This window comes from Zalophus californianus, chromosome 2, assembly GCF_009762305.2.
Source record: "Zalophus californianus isolate mZalCal1 chromosome 2, mZalCal1.pri.v2, whole genome shotgun sequence".
In the NCBI taxonomy this organism is placed as follows: Eukaryota; Metazoa; Chordata; class Mammalia; order Carnivora; family Otariidae; genus Zalophus; species Zalophus californianus.
Genome location: NC_045596.1, coordinates 187,398,354 through 187,416,935, shown reverse-complemented (window position 1 = coordinate 187,416,935; position 18,582 = coordinate 187,398,354). Strand labels below are relative to the sequence as shown.

The window sequence follows — 18,582 nt, the reverse complement described above, 5'->3', positions numbered from 1 at the left end:
TGTGCTCTCTCTCTCTCTCTGTCAGATAAATAAAATCTTAAAAAAAATTAATATAGACAGACCCAAACCTTCCTTATTATCCTTATTTTCGTCCGCCCCCTGCCCCTGACAAGCCCTAGCTATAATATATAACTTTCAACTACTGTAATGAAAGCAGCAGAACAGAGCTCTTGATATTCCACTAGCTGTATGATACAATTTTGCTTCTTTGGATTCAGCTGTTTTCTTGTATATAAAACATGATCGTTAAAACAGGAGGCCTTTTCAGAAGAAGAAAACTAACATTCACTTAGTATGGGCCAAGTGGACACTCTGCAAGTATCTATGCAGTCCTCTCAACATCCACGAGGGAAGACAGAAACTGTCACTCCTGTTTTCCAGGAAGCTGAAGGTCAGGAAAGTCAGGGGAACTTGCCCAAAGCTGCCTGGTCTGAGCAGAGTAGCCAGGCCCAGCCTCTACCACATCCACCGCCTTCCTGGTCCCTTCCAGCGCCATCACGCTCTCTTCTGTCCCTTAGCCGCAACGACCACGGCCTGGACCCTCAGGGGTCCCGAAGGGTTTCTAGTCACTGTGGTGAAGGTCATCCTCACCAAGGGACATGGGGATCTCAGGCAACAGGCAGAGGCAAGCTGAAACCTGGAAACGTGCACGTCACTTGTGAAAGTGATTAAAGGCCACACGGACACAGAAAAACTCGCTTCGCTCCACAGCTCAGAGTTCAGGCAGCCCTTCGGGGCCCACTGCCACAGGCATAGCCCTCTAAACTAGGTCCAGATCAAACCACGCTTGGAAGTTAAGAAAGGCTTGTTGGATTCTGTTCCAAACTCCGGTTTCTCTGTCCCGTTCCGCAGCCTATGTCCTCATTACCTTTCCCACACGGGGCTACAGCTAGAGTGCTAACATAACTTCTTCTTCTTTTTTTTTTTTTTAATTTTCTTTATTCATTTGAGAGAGCGAGAGAAAGGGGGAGAGAGACAGAGCACAAGTAGGGGGGAAGGGCAGAGGGAGAGGGAGAAGCAGGGAGCCCGATCCCAGGACCCTGGGGTCATGACCGGAGCCTAAAGCAGACGCTTAAACAAACTGAGCCACCCAGGAGCCCCTTTGACCCTGACTTTAAAAAAGGAAATGTCAGAAGCTGTACCTTATCAAGAACTTCTGTGCTGCTACTTTACGAAGGTGTAGCTTGGAATCAGCTGCTGTGGGTAGTAATGAGATGCAGCAAAACCAAAAAGTGCAGATTCCTCTCGTTTTAATATCCAGGTAAGGTTTATGGGAACAGGAAGGCAAAACTCTGGATGCGAAATGGGGGCAGAGGGTAAGGGATCAGGGTGTGGGCTGGCAAATGGCACTTACTTGTTTTCAAAGTAGGAACAAAACAACATTTTATTCTGGCAATCAGCTCCTCGGACCGTGCCAGATAGGCAGGCTCTTCATGAAGACGTAATGAAATCAAATCAGTGCTTCTTTCTGCCATAGCAGTCTGTATGACCATGCTAGCTACATAAAAGCCCCTATACTTACCGAGCATCAGAACTCAAAGCTCGTCTCAAATTCAATATTTTGAGTTCTTTTTTAGAAACGCAAAGCAAATTTTGTAACTATTCCTAAGACCTAGAAGTTCTGAAAATCAGAGCTAAATCCATTTCTATAAGCGAAGAGAAGAATCAGGAGGCCTCTCTGCGAGGTAGTGGAATTGGAGATTTTAATTTTCCTTCTGCTTATCGATAATTTTTAAACTCTTCTACGGAGGACATGCATGCTTATTTTCCCAAGTCTCACAACGACTTTATGCTTAGCTGGAGCTTAAAAAGCACACTGTAAGCGCCTCCACAATTTCTCATACAATACGAATTAGGCATTTACAGTTACTGCTAAATTATAAATATCTTAAATCTGCACTTGCCAAGTACTCTTTCCATAGCGATGGTAATGCTACTATGAGACACCAGGTCCTCCTCCAGAAAAAAGGAATGTCAAAAACCTCACACACATCTATTAGGAAAATCGAATTCTACTCCCTCATGGTTTGCGATTAGCTGAGGTAAAATATTAAGTCATGTTTACCTTCTAAATAAGGTATAGAACCAACTTTCCTTGGCAATAATTCAGTCATTCTATTTTTACATTTTGGCATGAATTAGACTGACATATCTTCTATATATTTTAAAAGTTTCAAATTAATGAATCCAACCAACTGTCTAAAGGAAAGCAAAGAACTAAAACCCTATAAATAACAAAGAGGTACTCAATGCAGGCCAAGGCTTCATTTGAAAGGGCACCTCTCCTGCTCATGGCCATCAGCCTGGGGAGCGGGGCAGGATGGGGAAGAAGAAACATTCTTTATGTGTGTTGAAAGTTATAAATACTGAAAATCGATTCTGCCCTGGGTCGGGGAAAGCGAGAGACTACAGTGCAGAGAGTAGGCCAAGAGTCCCAGCACCAGTGAGAACCTGGCTGCTTCATCTTTTCAACCCCTCACATTTTGTACTAAAGAGATTCAGAAAGGAAGGAAGGCAGAGCCAAAGCATTAAGAAAGAATCCTTCTGAAAAGCGTTCTTAGCTTTCCCCGTGCCATCCGACCCATTCAGCCCTAATGAGGGAACGCACGCTCTGGTTTCGTTTTCATGACGACACGAACATGGCCTGTAATGTGCCCAAGTTCTATATACAACCATGGTCCTCAACAAGTCAACCTTCGATATCTCCTGAATGCCCTTGGCTTGTTCATGTCTTACCTGAAATTCTGTGGCCATGTTATTCTGGCAAGTTCCTAGCCTCGCCTTTTCCTAGGTGAAATCGCAGAGTCCCTTTCAAAAGCTGGGGGAGGTGTTCTAAGTATCAGGTATACCACAGATGAAATCCTTCCTTCTGGAACGTTTTGTTTGACAACTCTCTTCTCTGTAAGCCCTGCAGGAGCAGCGACTCTATGCCTATCCTTTCCCGCTCACGGAACCCTCTGGGCCTCCTGTAGTGCCTAGCATAGGGCAGAAACTCAACAGGATTCGTGCAATGAGCCTCTGTGTGACTACAGGGAGACACCCCACCAACACCACCTCCTTTGTCCCTCTGCCTATATTTTGGCTCCTACCCTCCATCTACTACCCCGTTGACAAACTTGCGTGTGTTGAGCACATTTTGGCTTACAAAGCGCCCTTGCAAACAAATATTTGAAGGTGACTGATGTCGACCAAGATAGCACTCAACATGGGAATCGGGGAACACAGAGAAAATGCACACAGCAGGCAGGCCGGCCCCTCCACTTACCGCCACCTCCACAGACTGCATGGAGAGGTCGCATGGTGGCTTCAGGGCTTTGGGCCTCGTGGCGTACCAAAAGGTGGTGAGGGCTGCAAAAGCTCCAAAGCCCATGAGCGTGTTGGTCGGCAGCGTGCGAACGTACTGTCGGAAGTCAGCCAGCTCTGGCATTCGAAAATACCGGAACAGCTCGTGGGCTTGCATCGTCCGGTGTTGGTGGCTCCCTAGGCTGAATTCTGTCAAAAGAGAAAAATGTCACATTCCTCTCAGGAAGGCAAGACTTGTCTCCAGAATTCCCAAAGGCCAGCCATCCGGCTTGATGCCTGGCTGACCGATCAAGGCATTAAACCCACAGTCTAATGGTCCAGCTCTTTTCTTGGCTGTCAAATGTCATTTCCCTAAAAACCCTTTAGAAATTCATTTTATGTCTATCATTTTGTGTCGAGCTTCCATTCCCCACATTGAAAAGGTTTCGCTCACGAAGACTTCTTGTCACAACATGCTCAAGTGGCGTAAGTTACCACCTTCTTCCCCGATACCTTCTCTGTTCTCTTCCACCTGATCAGATACACTCAACTCTCCTTATCACGGCTAATGAGAAGAAAGGGACAGAGGTACAAATAAGCCGGCACCACCTGACGGCCATCCGCGCCTGCTTCTTCCCACGCCTCTCAGAACTAGCTCCCAATGGGTAAAACACACCAACCTAAATTCCAATGTGCCTCTCACCTTCCCCATACTCTGTACCACAAAAGCAGCAATACAAATGCAAGGCAACTGTAGTTCGCTCTTCTGATCAAATAATCTCTTTTATATTCCTTGCGATATTATAGCTAAAATATTATAATGATAAAAGGGTGCACATAAACTTTAAACCAACCACCAAATATCTAGAGAGAGATTGCAGCATAGTATCTGAGAAAAAGTACAGAATGGTACTTAAGATCCCAGATTCGAGAGCCAAATCCTATCTTCCCAGCTTATTAGCTGTAGGATTGGGGACACATTACTTCGCCGCCCTGAGCCTTGTTTCCCCCAGTATAAATGGAGGCTGAAAATAGTAACAATCTCGTGGGGCTTTTATGATTAAATGATTTACACTGACAGCTCAGAATGGCATGGGGCACCAGAAACTGCTCAATACATTCTAGGTACTATCACTATTCACCTACCAAGATTCTGTGATTAGTCCTGTGTGCAGAACAGGAAGGGACAGAGTTCATTAAAAACAGTGCTTGACCACAAAGAGTTTACAAACAAAATTAAGAAGCCAAAACACACAGAAGAAAACTAGATGAAAATCCTCACACTGGATGTTACAGACAACTTATATATACATCAATATAAAAAGTGTGCAGTACAGATAATAAATAAGAATAATTCTAACAAGAAAATTATTGATGAAGAAGTGCTTTAAAGCGCCTTTGGCAGTAAAGGGAAGGACATGATAGTAAATGCTCTGAAGGCTTTTCTCAAAAACTGCCTGCCAAGCCACGAAGTGCTAACATTTTAGCCATCATTCAGAAGGTATTTGTGAGCTACTTACTACATGTTCTTTTAAATAGCTAGGTCACAAAGCTGAAGATAATTTTCTTTTTTCAAATACAGACATCTTTACATTTCAATCTATACTATGGTTCATTTTTTTTTTTAATGGAGTAGCAGAGGATCCGGTTTTCACTGGCCACCAATTCTGTAGTATATTTGCTCAGCTCAGACAGTCTAGTGCTACAACAGCTCTGTGTAGGTGCATGCGCGTGCGCACACACACACACACACACACACACACACACACACACACAGAGGAAATTTCCAGGTTTTACATAATAGTCGAGAACGAAGAGATAAGCAAGACTTCTTCAGGTCATAATCATGGAGAGAGAGCTCCAGGACTTAAAAACCACTCACCATCTGTGCCACCCAGAGCTGACGGCTAGGTGACACGCCATGCAGCCATGCAGAACAGAAGAGGTGGCGAGGGTGGGGGTGGGAGGGGGGCTGGAGGAGCTCAGCTGCCGCTTACCCGACCTGCCAAGGTCTCTCAGGGCATTAGTCACATGCCGACTCCTGCACTGATGCCCACTGGGCTAAAGGTAACTAGCAGACAAAATTCATACTTGACTTCCCAGGAGGAGACAGGGTGGAGGATGGGCCAATGAGCAGCTGGAAGCAGAGTCACCCCACTGCTCCACCCATGGGCAGGGACAGGCATCTGCCAGTGCCAGATCTGAAAACAGACACTGTTTTCTTTCTGCTTGGCTTCCCAATAAGAAGAGACAATGGACAGAGTTTTTTAAAAACACCAGTGAAATACATGATCAGATGCTGGGTGGTTATGTCGAACCAACGTGAGACAGACCAAGGAAGAAACAGATAGTCCGTAGTATACTCCCAGCAGATTTATTCTAGATGAATGCATAGGAACTGAGCTACTCTGGTCAATGCCCAGCGCAGAGCACCCGGCGTGTGCCAGGCCCTGTGCCCAGCAGCCGGGAGGGTGGTGCTGATGACCCCGGTGCAGGGTCTCCCTGGGCCAACTAGCTGGTGGGGAAGGCACAAAATGAAGCAAGAAGCGTTACCACCAGTGGGAGCCGGGGATGAGGCAAGGCCTCTGGGAGGAAGGCACGTGTACACTGACACCATGAGGATAAGCAGACAAATCGAGTCCGGCCCTTGTTGGCACTGAGTGGGCAGGTTTCATAAACAGCACTACCACCCTAAGAACGTGAAGCAAGCTGACGTGTACAATGTGCAAACCTGCCTTCCCCTCCAATCATCTCACCTTCCAGCCGTCCTCATACCCACGGTACCCCAAATCTGAAGAGGACTTTCCTACCCCCTCCCCCCCACACACCTGCCCTTGTCTCTTCTCCCCCACAGGTCCCTGAGGTGATTTCCATAAAACCTTAGATCGCGTGAATTCGCAGGGGCTGCTCAACAGAATCCCATTTCTGTGTGAGAATACGAAATAATTCCCCCGTGAACAAATGCACTCAGAAGCTGGTGATTTTTTTTTTTTTTTTCTATTTTAGGCACCAGCAGTAGCCAAGCTGTAGACAGCATTAGACTAAGAAAGCAAGAAAAAAAAAAGTCTATTTCTAGAGATAAGAAATAAACTAAGAGACTAAAAAACTAAGAAAGAAAACCTGGGAAAAAACAAATACTTCAGAAAATGACTGATTTAGTAGCACCCATGCAAGAATATTTAATCTGACATGAGTCTGTAATGCTAAGGGTTTAAATCCAGCTAGATTCTTATTTTTAGTGGGTAATGACAAGGTATAGCAGTTTAATTCATGCCTCTCAGTGGGTGATAGGCTGCAAACCAGCTTCACTGAACCCACCGGTTAATGCTGTGCATTGGAAAACTATAGTCCATCCAATAAAGAACTAAAGAAAATCCTTCTTTTAGATCCACGTGAAGAACAACTCATCAACGTGAATGGAAAGCATTATAAACCTTCTCCCGTCTATGGAACTGCTATTAAGGAAAAAGTACTTGGGGTATTTTGAAATGGAGGCAGACCCACATTCAAAGAAAACTGGCCACAGCAAATAGCCTTTCAAGGCTGCAGGTGAATATAAACACCACGCTTTAAGACAGTCCCCCAACAGGTCTCAAAGAAGAAGAATCAAGACTCATATGTGCCAACAAATGATTAAAAGCCAGACTGACTTTATTCTTATTCCAATGGTGTTCCCGTTGGAATATTTTTAAGATTCTTTCAAAAGCAAACTTCCACACATCCTCTCTGGACGTTTGCAGGCCAGGCAAATAACAATGCTACTGTTGGCTAAGAATATGATTCAATCGGCTTAAAGGCTTAAGCAGTCAGTATTTCTTGGTCAAGAACGCACAAGCCTATGGGCAGCTAGCTTCTCCTTCCCCGGCAGCTACTCCTCCATCTCCTTCCTCCCCACACCTATGAAAAGTGGGTTTGCTCACTCGGGTCCTGGAGTCTAAAACCACAGAACGACAGAGGACATAACAGTGGTCAGGGAAGCATGGTGCATGTCCGGGGCAAAGAACCAGAGGGAGGGATGTCTGGGCAGAAATAGCCATATGGGGCCAAGTAATAGAAACTGGATCGCATGACTCTCAGAAAACAGAAATCCTGGTACTTAGCCACCCACACTTTGGGAAGCATAGCTAGCAGCCCAACAAACGCTGATTTAGTGTTTCGGGAAGGCTTTCACATCCTGTATTGCACTGTCTCGCAGTACGAAATGATCCTAAAGAAGCTGAGGCTGGAGATTTAAGAGGCTTCCCCGAGTATGTCCCAAGATGGGGAGACCTGACTCTCAAGTCACGCTTTTTCCTCTAGGCAAATTCCTAACTTCTGCGGAGCCTCTGATCCTCTACACCTGGAACACGTGGGTACTCGTTTGCATGGGGGGCTCGCAAGTCCCCTGCAGCCCACCCCGGCTCAGAAATGGTGAGGGCAGTTGCTCTCTAAAGGTCCTTCTGGCACTCACATTTCATGGCATGATGAGAGCTTAGCATCTGAACTCCATGTGAACACTCCATGTCTTACATAAGCGCTCGCGTTTGCCCCATTGTCCTGGAGTCTGAACATATGGGTCCAAGGCCACCCGGACAGAAACAAAGGTTCACCTCTTACCATTTTGTTTATACCAGGAAAAAGTGGTGTGGGGCAAAGGTGACTCACAAGGGCATCATTCTCTAAGGACACAGGGACATGAGCGCGCGCGCGTGCGCGCGCACACACACACGGACACACACACACACACACACACACACACACACAGAGCTCCTGTGATTCCATAGATTTATACTTACATCAGCATTTTATTTTCTTCCTATCATTTACAAACCAATAAAAAAATGGGTGATCTGGACGTGTCTCCCCTTCTAAAGTTCCTCAAGCTTTCGTTCAGCTGAATAATAGCAGTCTGATGGAATACTTCACTAAGAATGCTGCCTCCAAGCAAACCCACATAAATAGCACCCTTGCCCCGGCAGCCGCAGATGAAAAAATCCTGACATCTCTCCTTAAAAGCAGCAAGCCAAACTGGCAAGATGCTGCCTCCCTCCTTGCTCCACCTCCTCTGCTTATACAATAGGCTATTTACAGAAGGCTGAAACTCCCCCTTTGTCCCGCGCCAGCTGGGCAAAGCTCGGCCTCAGGGAGGAACAAGGGAGCGGGCGGCCAGACCGTGCGCTGTTCTTTCAGTGTGCCACTCCAGAACCGCTGGTCTTGTGCTCCTTAACCCTGGCTGGCAAATCACCTAAAGCTAGATTTGCTTAAGCCATCCCCTCCTGAACCAAAAGAGCAGCCGGGCTCCCCCTGAAGAGGGATGTACAGGAGTTCCACAGGGATGCCAGAGTCCACCAGTTAGAGAGGAAAAACAGAAGTCGCTGTCCAAACCCCATTCTATACAGGACCTCTAGACCATGGTCACTGCCCTGGGACCATCTTCCTATTCTGAGCATGAGAAGGAGGAAGACCCCCCGGGGAACTCCAGGATCCCACACAAAAGTAGGCAAGTCATTCTCCAAGGAATTAATTACTTCCTTCCACTGCCTTGGAGCGTTTCTTTCCAACTAAGGATAGTAAACCTTAAAAAAAAAAAAAAAAGATTTTATTTATCTATTAGAGAGAGAGTGAACACAAGCAGGGTGAGGGGCGGAGGGAGAAGCAGACTCCTCACTGAGGAGGAAGCCCAACGTGGGGCTCGATCCAGGACCCTGGAATCATGACCTGAGCCAAAGGCAGATGCTTAACCCACTGAGCCACCCAGGCGCCCCAAGTAATAGTAAACCTTAAGCGTGCCTGATTTCCATGAAAGTGATTCTCTGGGTCACCAATTCAACTTCCAAGAAGATTTTCAAAGGAGAAAGGAAGCGGAGATGCTCTGCTTTTAGAAACCTGATATGGAAATATTCAAGTCAAGTTGAAAATTCTCTACTAAACCACTCTCTCCCTGCCCATCTCCCCAAAGTCAGAAAGAGTAGGGCATAAAGCTTTTAAAGCATCAAGCTCGACCAATTTGTAACCAGCAAGATTAGCACAATACCTCACCTGTTCATATTGGCCACAAAGCCACAACTACCATATACGCCCCCAAGCAGTGAGATTCCAAATATAACGTGGGTGAACACATAAACTTTTAGGGATGATGAAATGGTCCACTGCCTACTCCTATAGTTTCTATATTCAGTAAGCTATATAGATACTTACGTCACATGACTAAATAAGTTACTTGAAAAGTGTGTGCTTTTTCCCTATTTACATTTCACTGATATTTTATTAAAATTCTTTGAACATGCTTCTTCAAGCAGGATTTTGTGTGGTCATGTATGTGGCCATCACCAAACAAATTCTCCCACGTCACAGGAACGTATTTGTATAATGTTAGGACAGTTTAAAAAATGTGTCTGATGGGTCCATATTCAGATAACTCAACCTCATACTTGATTGCTTTTTAAACTGACTTTTTAAAAGATTTTGACAGTAATAGCCACCATTTGCCTTTGTAAGGTCAAGCCTCCAGAAATAACAACCCGGCTAGTGTTAAATTTCTTTGCCTTAGAAAAGCCTGAAATCAGCTGGGTGGGTTTTATGAGAACCCAAGACTAGGGCTGGCAGAGGAGGTTTCAGGAAAGGGGCCTTCTCTACCTGATGGGTGTTCAAACTAGGTGACCGACAGGACCCCTCACAAAATGAGAGCCTGGCTGACACATGATGACTGACAGAGTTTGGGGGAAATCCTCACCCTCTCTCGGGGCATGTACATTATTTACTCTTCATATGTGGACCCCATTCACGAGGCATGGAAGTAAAAGACGTAACACAAATATATATATACAACATAGTGAAAAACAAGGCAGCAGTCAGTGCAAAAGAAATGAGAAAAGAGTTCACACACCCTCAAGGAGGACCCACATGCAGAAGACACAAGGGGGGCTGGTCCTCAAGGGATAAGGGTGGTCTCAGAACGTTAGCTCCGCTATAGGGTACGGGGGCCAAACAGGATGGCGAGAAGCAACTCCCCAGCTCAGCTCTAGGATTTTTGGCAAATTAATCTGGAAGGAGTGATGGGATTAAATTGGGTTCAGGAGAAGGGAAGGAAGACATTCACGGAAATCAGTCTGAAATCATGATTTCTTTAGGAGCCATTGTGCTAAGCAATTACAAACATGACTAAATGCAATCCTCACAACAGTCCTCGCTGTAGGGAGATGTTACGAGCTTCAATTCAAAGACAGGAGGCTGTGCCCAGGAAAAGTTCAGCGTCCTGCCCCAGCTCCACGCAAGAACCGGACTAGAGGCCAGGTCTGAAGGCAAAGCCTGTGGACATTGAAAGGCATGTGTTGCCACCGAGGCACGCAGTGATTCATATCTAGACAAAGGTGGGAGGCAATGCTCGGATGACAAAGAGCCATGACACACAGGGCTTTGAAAAGCCGGGATCTGAATCTTAACACTCATCAACAGATGGAGGGACACCCAAGATGTGGTACCGGCAGACAACGGAGTCTTATTCGGCCTTTAAAAAGAGAAGAGAATTCTGGTGAGAACTAAGCAAGATGGCGGAGGAGTAGGAGACCTGGATTTCGTCTGGTCACAGGAATTCAGCTGAATAGGGATCAAACCATTCTGAACACCTACGAACTCAACAGGAGACCGAAGAAGAGAGTAGCAACAACTCTCTGAACAGAGAAGCGACCACTTTCTGGAAGGTAGGACGTGCGGAGAAGTGAAGCCGAGGCGATATTCGGGAGGATAGACGGCGGGGGAGGGGCCTCCGTCGGCCGCTTCTGGCAAGTGATAGAGCCGCGGAGCACAAAATCGGAACTTTGAGAAGTCGGCTCTGCGGAGGGACGTCGCTGCAGTGGCTAAGCGGGGGGTGGAACCCTCCCGGGACAGTGTGGTCTCAGGACCCTCGGGGTCACAGAAAGACCGGGGGTGCCTGAGTGCGGCAGAGCTCCCAGGGATCGGAGCGGGGAAGCCGGCTGCAGAGACGGAGCCGAGGCGCGGGCTCTCAGCTCGGGGTGGCCATAAACGGTGATCCGTGGCACAGTCAGGCCACTGCTCCTCCAGCAGGGACCCAACAAGCGGCAGAGCCGGGGAGACTCCCCTTCCTCCCCCGGGAGGAGCGGCGCGGGAGCGCACCGCAGGGATCTGCTGGGTTTGGAGACTCCACATGGGGTCGGGTGCCAGAGATAGAAACGCTCGGTCACAGGCCGGGTGAGCACGGAGTGCGGCCGGAGACCGGGGACACGGGAGTGACTGCTTTTCTCTGGGGGCGCACTGAGGAGCGGGGCCCCAAGTTCTCAGCTCCTCCTGGGTGGAGATTGGGAGGCCGCCATTTCACTCTTGTCTTCCAAAGCCCAACGGAAAGCTTAAAGGGAACAAAAGCTCCCGAGAGCAAACCCAAGCAGATTACTTAGCCTGGACCGGCAAGGGCAGGGCAATTCTGCCTCCGGCAAAGACATTTGGGAACCATGGCAACAGGCCCCTCCCAGAAGATAAGCAAGAACCGCCAGCCAAGACCAAGTTTACCCATCAAGGAGAATGGCAGAACTCCAGCACTGGGGGAATACTGCACATAGAATTTATGGCTTTTTCCCCATGATTCTTTAGTCTTTCAAAGTTAATTTTTTAAATTTTCTTTTTCTGTTTTTTTTTTTGAGTTTTTCTTTTTCCCTTTTTCTACCAACATCTTATCAATCCCTTTTTTAAAAATCTTTTTTATTTTTCATTTTTAGAGTCATATTCTATCCCTTCATTGTAGTTAACCTTATTTTTGGTATATATATAAGTTGTTCTTTCTTTAAAAATTTGGGATACAGTTTCTTCTAACAGACCAAAATATACCCTAAATCTCTAGTGTATGGCTTTGTTCTAGTCTTCTCCTGCCTGATCACATTCTCTCCCTTTTTTTTCTCTTCTTTCTTTTTTCAACCAACTTCTTACCAATTCCTTTTATAAAATCTTTTATAATTTTCATCTATACAGTCACATTCCATCCCTTCATCTTATTTACCCTTATTTTTGTACATATATAAGCTTGTCTTTCTTTACAATTTTGGGCGGCAGTTTCTTCTGACAGACCAAAATACACCGAAAATCTAGTGTGTGGCACTGATCTATTCACCAGCCTGATCATATTTGATCATATTCTTTTTTTTCTTTTCCTTTTTTTTTTCTTTTTCTTTTTTCTTTCTTTCCCTTTCTTTCCCCCCCGTTTCAGGCCTCTTCTGATTTGTTTAGTGTATATTTTTCTGGGGTCATTGTTACCCTGTTAGCATTTTGTTCTCTCATTCATCTATTCTCCTCTGAACAAAATGACAAGACAGAAAAACTCACCTCAAAAAAAAAAAAAAAAAAAGAAGAAGAGGCAGTACTGTCTGCCAGGGACCTACTCAATACAGACATTAGTACGATGTCAGACCTAGAGTTCAGAATCATGATTTTAAAGATACTAGCTGGGCTTGAAAAAAGCATGGAAGATACTAGAGAAACCCTTTCTGGAGAAATTAAAGAACTAAAATCTAACCAAGTTGAAATCAAAAAGGCTATTAATGAGGTGCAATCAAAAATCAAGGCTCTAACTGCTAGGAAAAAATGAGGCAGAAGAGAGAATTAGTGATATAGAAGACCAGATGATGGAGAATAAAGAAGCTGAGAAAAAGAGAGATAAACGACTACTGGATCACGAGGGCAGAATTCGAGAGATAAGTGATACCATAAGACGAAACAATATTAGAACAATTGGGATCCCAGAAGAAGAAGAAAGAGAGAGAGGGGCAGAAGGTATATTGGAGCAAATTATAGCAGAGAACTTCCCAAATCTGGGAAAGGAAACAGGCATCAAAATCCAGGAGGCACAGAGAACCCCCCCTCAAAATCAATAAAAATAGGTCAACACCCTGACATCTAATAGTAAAACTTACGAGTCTCAGAGACAAAGAGAAAATCCTGAAAGCAGCTCGGGACAAGAGGTCTGTAACCTACAATGGTAGAAACATTAGATTGGCAACAGACCTCTCCAGAGACCTGGCAGGCCAGAGAGGACTGACATGATATATTCAGAGCACTAAATGAGAAAAATATGCAGCCAAGAATACTATCTCCAGCCAGCCTGTCACTGAAAATAGAAGGAGAGATAAAAAGCTTCCAGGACAAACAAAAACTAAAAGAATTTGCAAACACGAAACCAACCCTACAAGAAATATTGAAAGGAGTCCTCTAAGCAAAGAGAGAACCTAAAAGTAACATAGACCAGAAAGGAACAGAGACAATATACAGTAACAGTCACCTTACAGGCAATACAATGGCACTAAATTCATATATTTCAATAGTTAACCTGAATGTAAATGGGCTAAATGCCCCAATCAAAAGACACAGGGTATCAGACTGGATTAAAAAAAAAAAAAAAAAAAAAAACAAGACCCATCAATATGCTGTCTGCAAGAGACTCATTTTAGACACAAAGACACCTCCAGATTGAAAGTGAGGGGGTAGAAAACCATTTACCATGCCAACGGACATCAAAAGAAAGCTGGGGGGGGCAATTCTTATATCAGACAAATTAGATTTTAAACCAAAGACTATAATAAGAGATCAGGAAGGACACTATATCCTACTTAAAGGGTCTATCCAACAAGAAGATCTAACATTTGTAAATATCTATGCTCCTAACATGGGAGCAGCCAATTATATAAGCCAATTAATAACAAAACCAAAGAAACACATCGACAATAACACAATAATAGCGGGGGACTTTAACACCCCCCTGACTGAAATGGACAGATCATCTAAGCAAAAGATCAACAAGGAAATAAAGACTTTAAATGACACACTGGACCAAATGGACTTCACAGACATATTCAGAACATTCCATCCCAAAGCAACGGAATACACATTCTTCTCTAATGCCCATAGTACATTCTCCAGAATTGATCACATCCTAGGTCACAAATCAGGTCTCAACCGGTACCAAAAGACTAGGATCATTCCCTGCGTATTTTCGGACCACGATGCTTTCAAACTAGGACTCAATCACAAGAGGAAAGTCAGAAAGAACTCAAATACATGGAGGCTAAAGAGCATCCTACTAAAGAAGGAATGGGTCAACCAGGAAATTGAAGAAGAATTAAAAAAATTCACGGAAACCAATGAAAATGAAAACACAACTGTTCAAAATCTTTGGGATGCAGCAAAGGCGGTCCTCAGAGGAAAGTATATAGCAATACAAGCCTTTCTCAAGAAACAAGAAAGGTCTCAAATACATAACCTAACCCTACAACTAAAGGAGCTAGAGAAAAAAACAGCAAATAAAGCCTAAACCCAGCAGGAGAAGAGAAATAATAAAGATCAGAGCAGAAATCAAGGAACTAGAAACCAAAAGAACAGTAGAACAGATCAACGAAACTAGGAGCTGGTTCTTTGAAAGAATTAACAAGATTGATAAACCCCTGGCCAGACTTATCAAAAAGAAAAGAGAAATGATCCAAATAAATAAAACCATGAATGAAAGAGGAGAGATCACAACCAACACCAAAGACATACAAACAATTATAAGAACATATTATGAGCAACTCTATGCCAGCAAATTAGATAATCTGGAAGAAATGGATGCATTCCTAGAGACGTATCAACTACCAAAACTGAACCAGGAAGAAATAGAAAACCTGAACAGACCCATAACCACTAAGGAAATTGAAGCACTAATCAAAAATCTCCCAAGAAACAAGAGCCCAGGCCCAGATGGCTTCCCAGGGGAATTCTACCAAACATTTAAAGAATTAATACCTATTCTTCTGAAACTCTTCCAAAAAATAGAAATGGAAGGAAAACTTCCGAACTCATTTTATGAGGCCAGCATTACCTTGATCCCAAAATCAGACAAAGACCCCATCTAAAAGGAGAATTACAGACCCATATCCCTGACGAACATGGATGCAAAAATTCTCACCAAAATACTAGCCAATAGGATCCAACAGTACCTTAAAAGGATTATTCACCACGACCAAGTGGGACTTATCCCTGGGCTGCAAGGTTGGTTCAACATCTGCAAATCAATCAATGTGATACAATACATTAAGAAAAGAAAGAACAAGAACCATATCATCCTCTCAATAGATGCAAAAGAAGCATTTGACAAAGTACAGCATCCTTTCTTGATTAAAAGTCTTCAGAGTGTAGAGACAGAGGGTACATACTTGAATATCATAAAAGCCACTGATGAAAAACCCACAGCGAATATCATTTTCAATGGGGAAAAACTGAGAGCTTTCCCCCTAAGGTCAGGAACACGGCAGGGATGTCCACTATCACCACTGCTATTCAACATAAGTACTAGAAGTCCTAGCCACAGCAATCAGACAACAAAAAGAAATAAAAGGCATCCGAATCGGCAAAGAAGTCAAACTCTCACTCTTTGCTGATGATAGGATACTTTATGTGGAAAACCCAAAAGACTCCACCCCAAAACTGCTAGAACTCATACAGGAATTCAGTAAAGTGGCAGGATATAAAATCAAGGCACAGAAATCAGTGGCATTTCTATACACCAACAATAAGACAGAAGAAAGAGAAATTAAGGAGTTGATCCCATTTACAATTGCACCCAAAACCATAAGATACCTAGGAATAAATCTAACCAAAGAGGCAAAGAATCTGTACTCAGAAAACTATAAAAAAACTCATGAAAGAAATTGAGGAAGACACAAAGAAATGGAAAAACGTTCCATGCTCATGGATTGGAAGAACAAACATTGTGAAGATGTTAATGCTACCTAGAGCAATCTACACATTCAATGCAATCCCTAGCAAAATACCATCCACTTTTCTCAAAGAGATGTAACAAATAATCCTAAAATTTGTATGGAACCAAAAAAGAACCCGAATAGCCAGAGGAATGTTGAAAAAAGAAAAGCAAAGCTGGTGGCATCACAATTCCGGACTTCAAACTCTATTACAAAGCTGTCAACATCAAGACAGTATGGTATTGGCACAAATACAGACATATAGATCAATGGAACAGAATAGAGAGCCCAGAAATGGACCCTCAACTCTATGGTCAACTCATCTTCAACAAAGCAGGAAAGAACGTCCAGTGGAAAAAAGACAGTCTCTTCAACAAATGGTGTTGGGAAAATTGGACAGCCACATGCAGAAGAATGACACTGGACCATGTCCTTATACCACAGACAAAAATAGACTCCAAATGGATGAAAGACCTAAATGTGAGACAGGAGTCCATCAAAATCCTAGAAGAGAACACAGGCAGCAACTTCTTCGACCTCAGCCACAGCAACTTCTTCCTAGAAACATCACCAAAGGCAAAGGAAGCAAGGGCAAAAATGAACTATTGAGACTTCATCAAGATAAAAAGCTTTTGCACAGCAAACAGTCAACAAAACCGAAAGGACAACTGACAGAATGGGAGAAGATATTTGCAAATGACATAGCAGATAAAGGGCTAGTATCCAAAATCTATAAAGAACTCATCAAACTCAACACCCAAAGAACAAATGATCCAATCAAGAAATGGGCAGAAGACATGAACAGACATTTTTCCAAAGAAGACAGCCAAATGGCCAACAGACACATGAAAAAGTGCTCTACATCGCTTGGCATCAGGGAAATCCAAATCAAAACCTCAATGAGATACCATCTCACACCAGTCAGAATGGCTAAAATTAACAAGTCAGGAAACGACAGATGTTGGCGGGGATGCAGAGAAAGGGGAACCCTCCTACACTGTTGGTGGGAATGCAAGCTGGTGCACCCACTCTGGAAAACAGGATGGAGGTTCCTCAAACAGTTGAAAATAGAGCTACCATACGATCCAGCAATTGAACTACTGGGTATTTACCCCAAAGATACAACTATAGTGATCCAAAGCGGTACGTGCACCTCAATGTTTATAGTAGCAATGTCCACAACAGCCAAACTACGGAAAGGGCCAAGATGTCCATCAACAGATGAATGGATAAAGAAGATGTGGTATATACATACAATGGAATATTATGCAGCCATCAAAAAAAAACCCACAAAAAAACAAAATCTTGCCATTTGCAATGACGTGGATGGAACTGGAGGGTATCATGCTGAGCAAAGTAAGTCAATCAGAGAAAGACATGTATCATATAATCTCACTGATATGAGGAATTCTTAATCTCAGGAAACAAACTGAGGGTTGCTGGAGTGGTGGGGGGTGGGAGGGATTGGGTAGCTGAGTGATAGACATTGGGGAGGGTATGTGCTATGGTGAGCACTGTGAATTGTGTAAGACTGTTGAATCACAGATCTGTACCTCTGAAACAAATAATACATTATATGTTAAGAAAAAAAAAAGAAGATAGTAGGAATGGAAAAATGAAGGGGGGTTAATCAAAGGGGGAAACGAACCATGAGAGACGATGGACTCTGAAAAACAAACTGAGGGTTCTAGAGGGGAGGGGGGGATGGGTTAGCCTGGTGATGGGTATTAAAGAGGGCATGTATTGAATGGAGCACTGGGTGTTATATGCAAACAATGAATCATGGAACACTACATCAAAAACTAATGGTATAATGTACGGTGATTAACATAATATTATAAAATTAAATTAAAAAGAAAGAGAATAAAATTCTGATACGTGCCATAACGTGGATGAACCTCGAAAATATGATACATGTTCTCGGGACTTCGAATGAGGCAAATTTGTAGAGACAGAAATAGAGGCTACAGGAGTGGAGGGAGGGAGGGAAAAGGAGAGTTATTGCTTCACGGGCACAGAGGTTGTGTTTGGGATGATGAAAAATTCTGGAACTCCATAGCGCTAACGGTTACACAATATTGAGAACGTACTTAATGCCACTGAAATGTATACGTAAAAATGGTTAAAAGGGTAAATTTTATATTATGCCTTTTTTACACTAAGAAGTTTTTAACAACTTAAAAAAAAAAACCACAGATTTTGGTAACTAAGTGGATGTAAAGGAGAAAAAGAGGAGAAATCGGAGGGCTGGGTTTTTGAGCCTGGAGAATGAACCTCGGAATGAGGTCCTCTCCTGTGTCTCTGGGTGAGCTCCCCTCCTGGCACCTCGCAGTTCCTCCGCTGAGCTCCTGCCCTTCCCTGGAACCCACCAGAGAGTCTTCACTATGCCTCCATGCCCTCTCTGCACCCCCCTCCTTTGCTGTCTCCTTCACCTACAGCCCTTTTCCCTGGCCCTGTTTAAGATGTCCAGCCTTACCCACATAGGCCACTTTCTCTCATCAGCTCGTAATCACCTGACCTAGGAGGTTAGAAGCAGTCAGTCCTCCTCCGAATTCCAGGAGTATGTTCCTTGTAGCCCGTGTGCGAT

The 18,582-nt window shown here is 44.1% G+C and overlaps 1 protein-coding gene across 5 annotated transcripts in view; it reads right to left on the bottom strand.

Annotated features, from left to right (window-relative positions):
- The window catches only part of ACSL1 (acyl-CoA synthetase long chain family member 1), a 74,281-nt gene that overhangs the window by 43,766 nt on the left and 11,933 nt on the right, over nucleotides 1-18,582 (bottom strand). For 2 of the 5 annotated variants that reach the window (XM_027597897.1, XM_027597893.1), the window contains exon 2: nucleotides 3,266-3,492. In XM_027597897.1, coding sequence (XP_027453698.1) covers nucleotides 3,266-3,460 — 195 coding nt within the window. In that variant the 5' untranslated portion in view covers nucleotides 3,461-3,492. Of the gene's footprint in view, nucleotides 1-3,265; nucleotides 3,493-8,057; nucleotides 8,262-18,582 lie in introns of those variants that run through there. The other 3 variants (XM_027597895.1, XM_027597896.1, XM_027597894.2) reach the window with 2 other exon arrangements.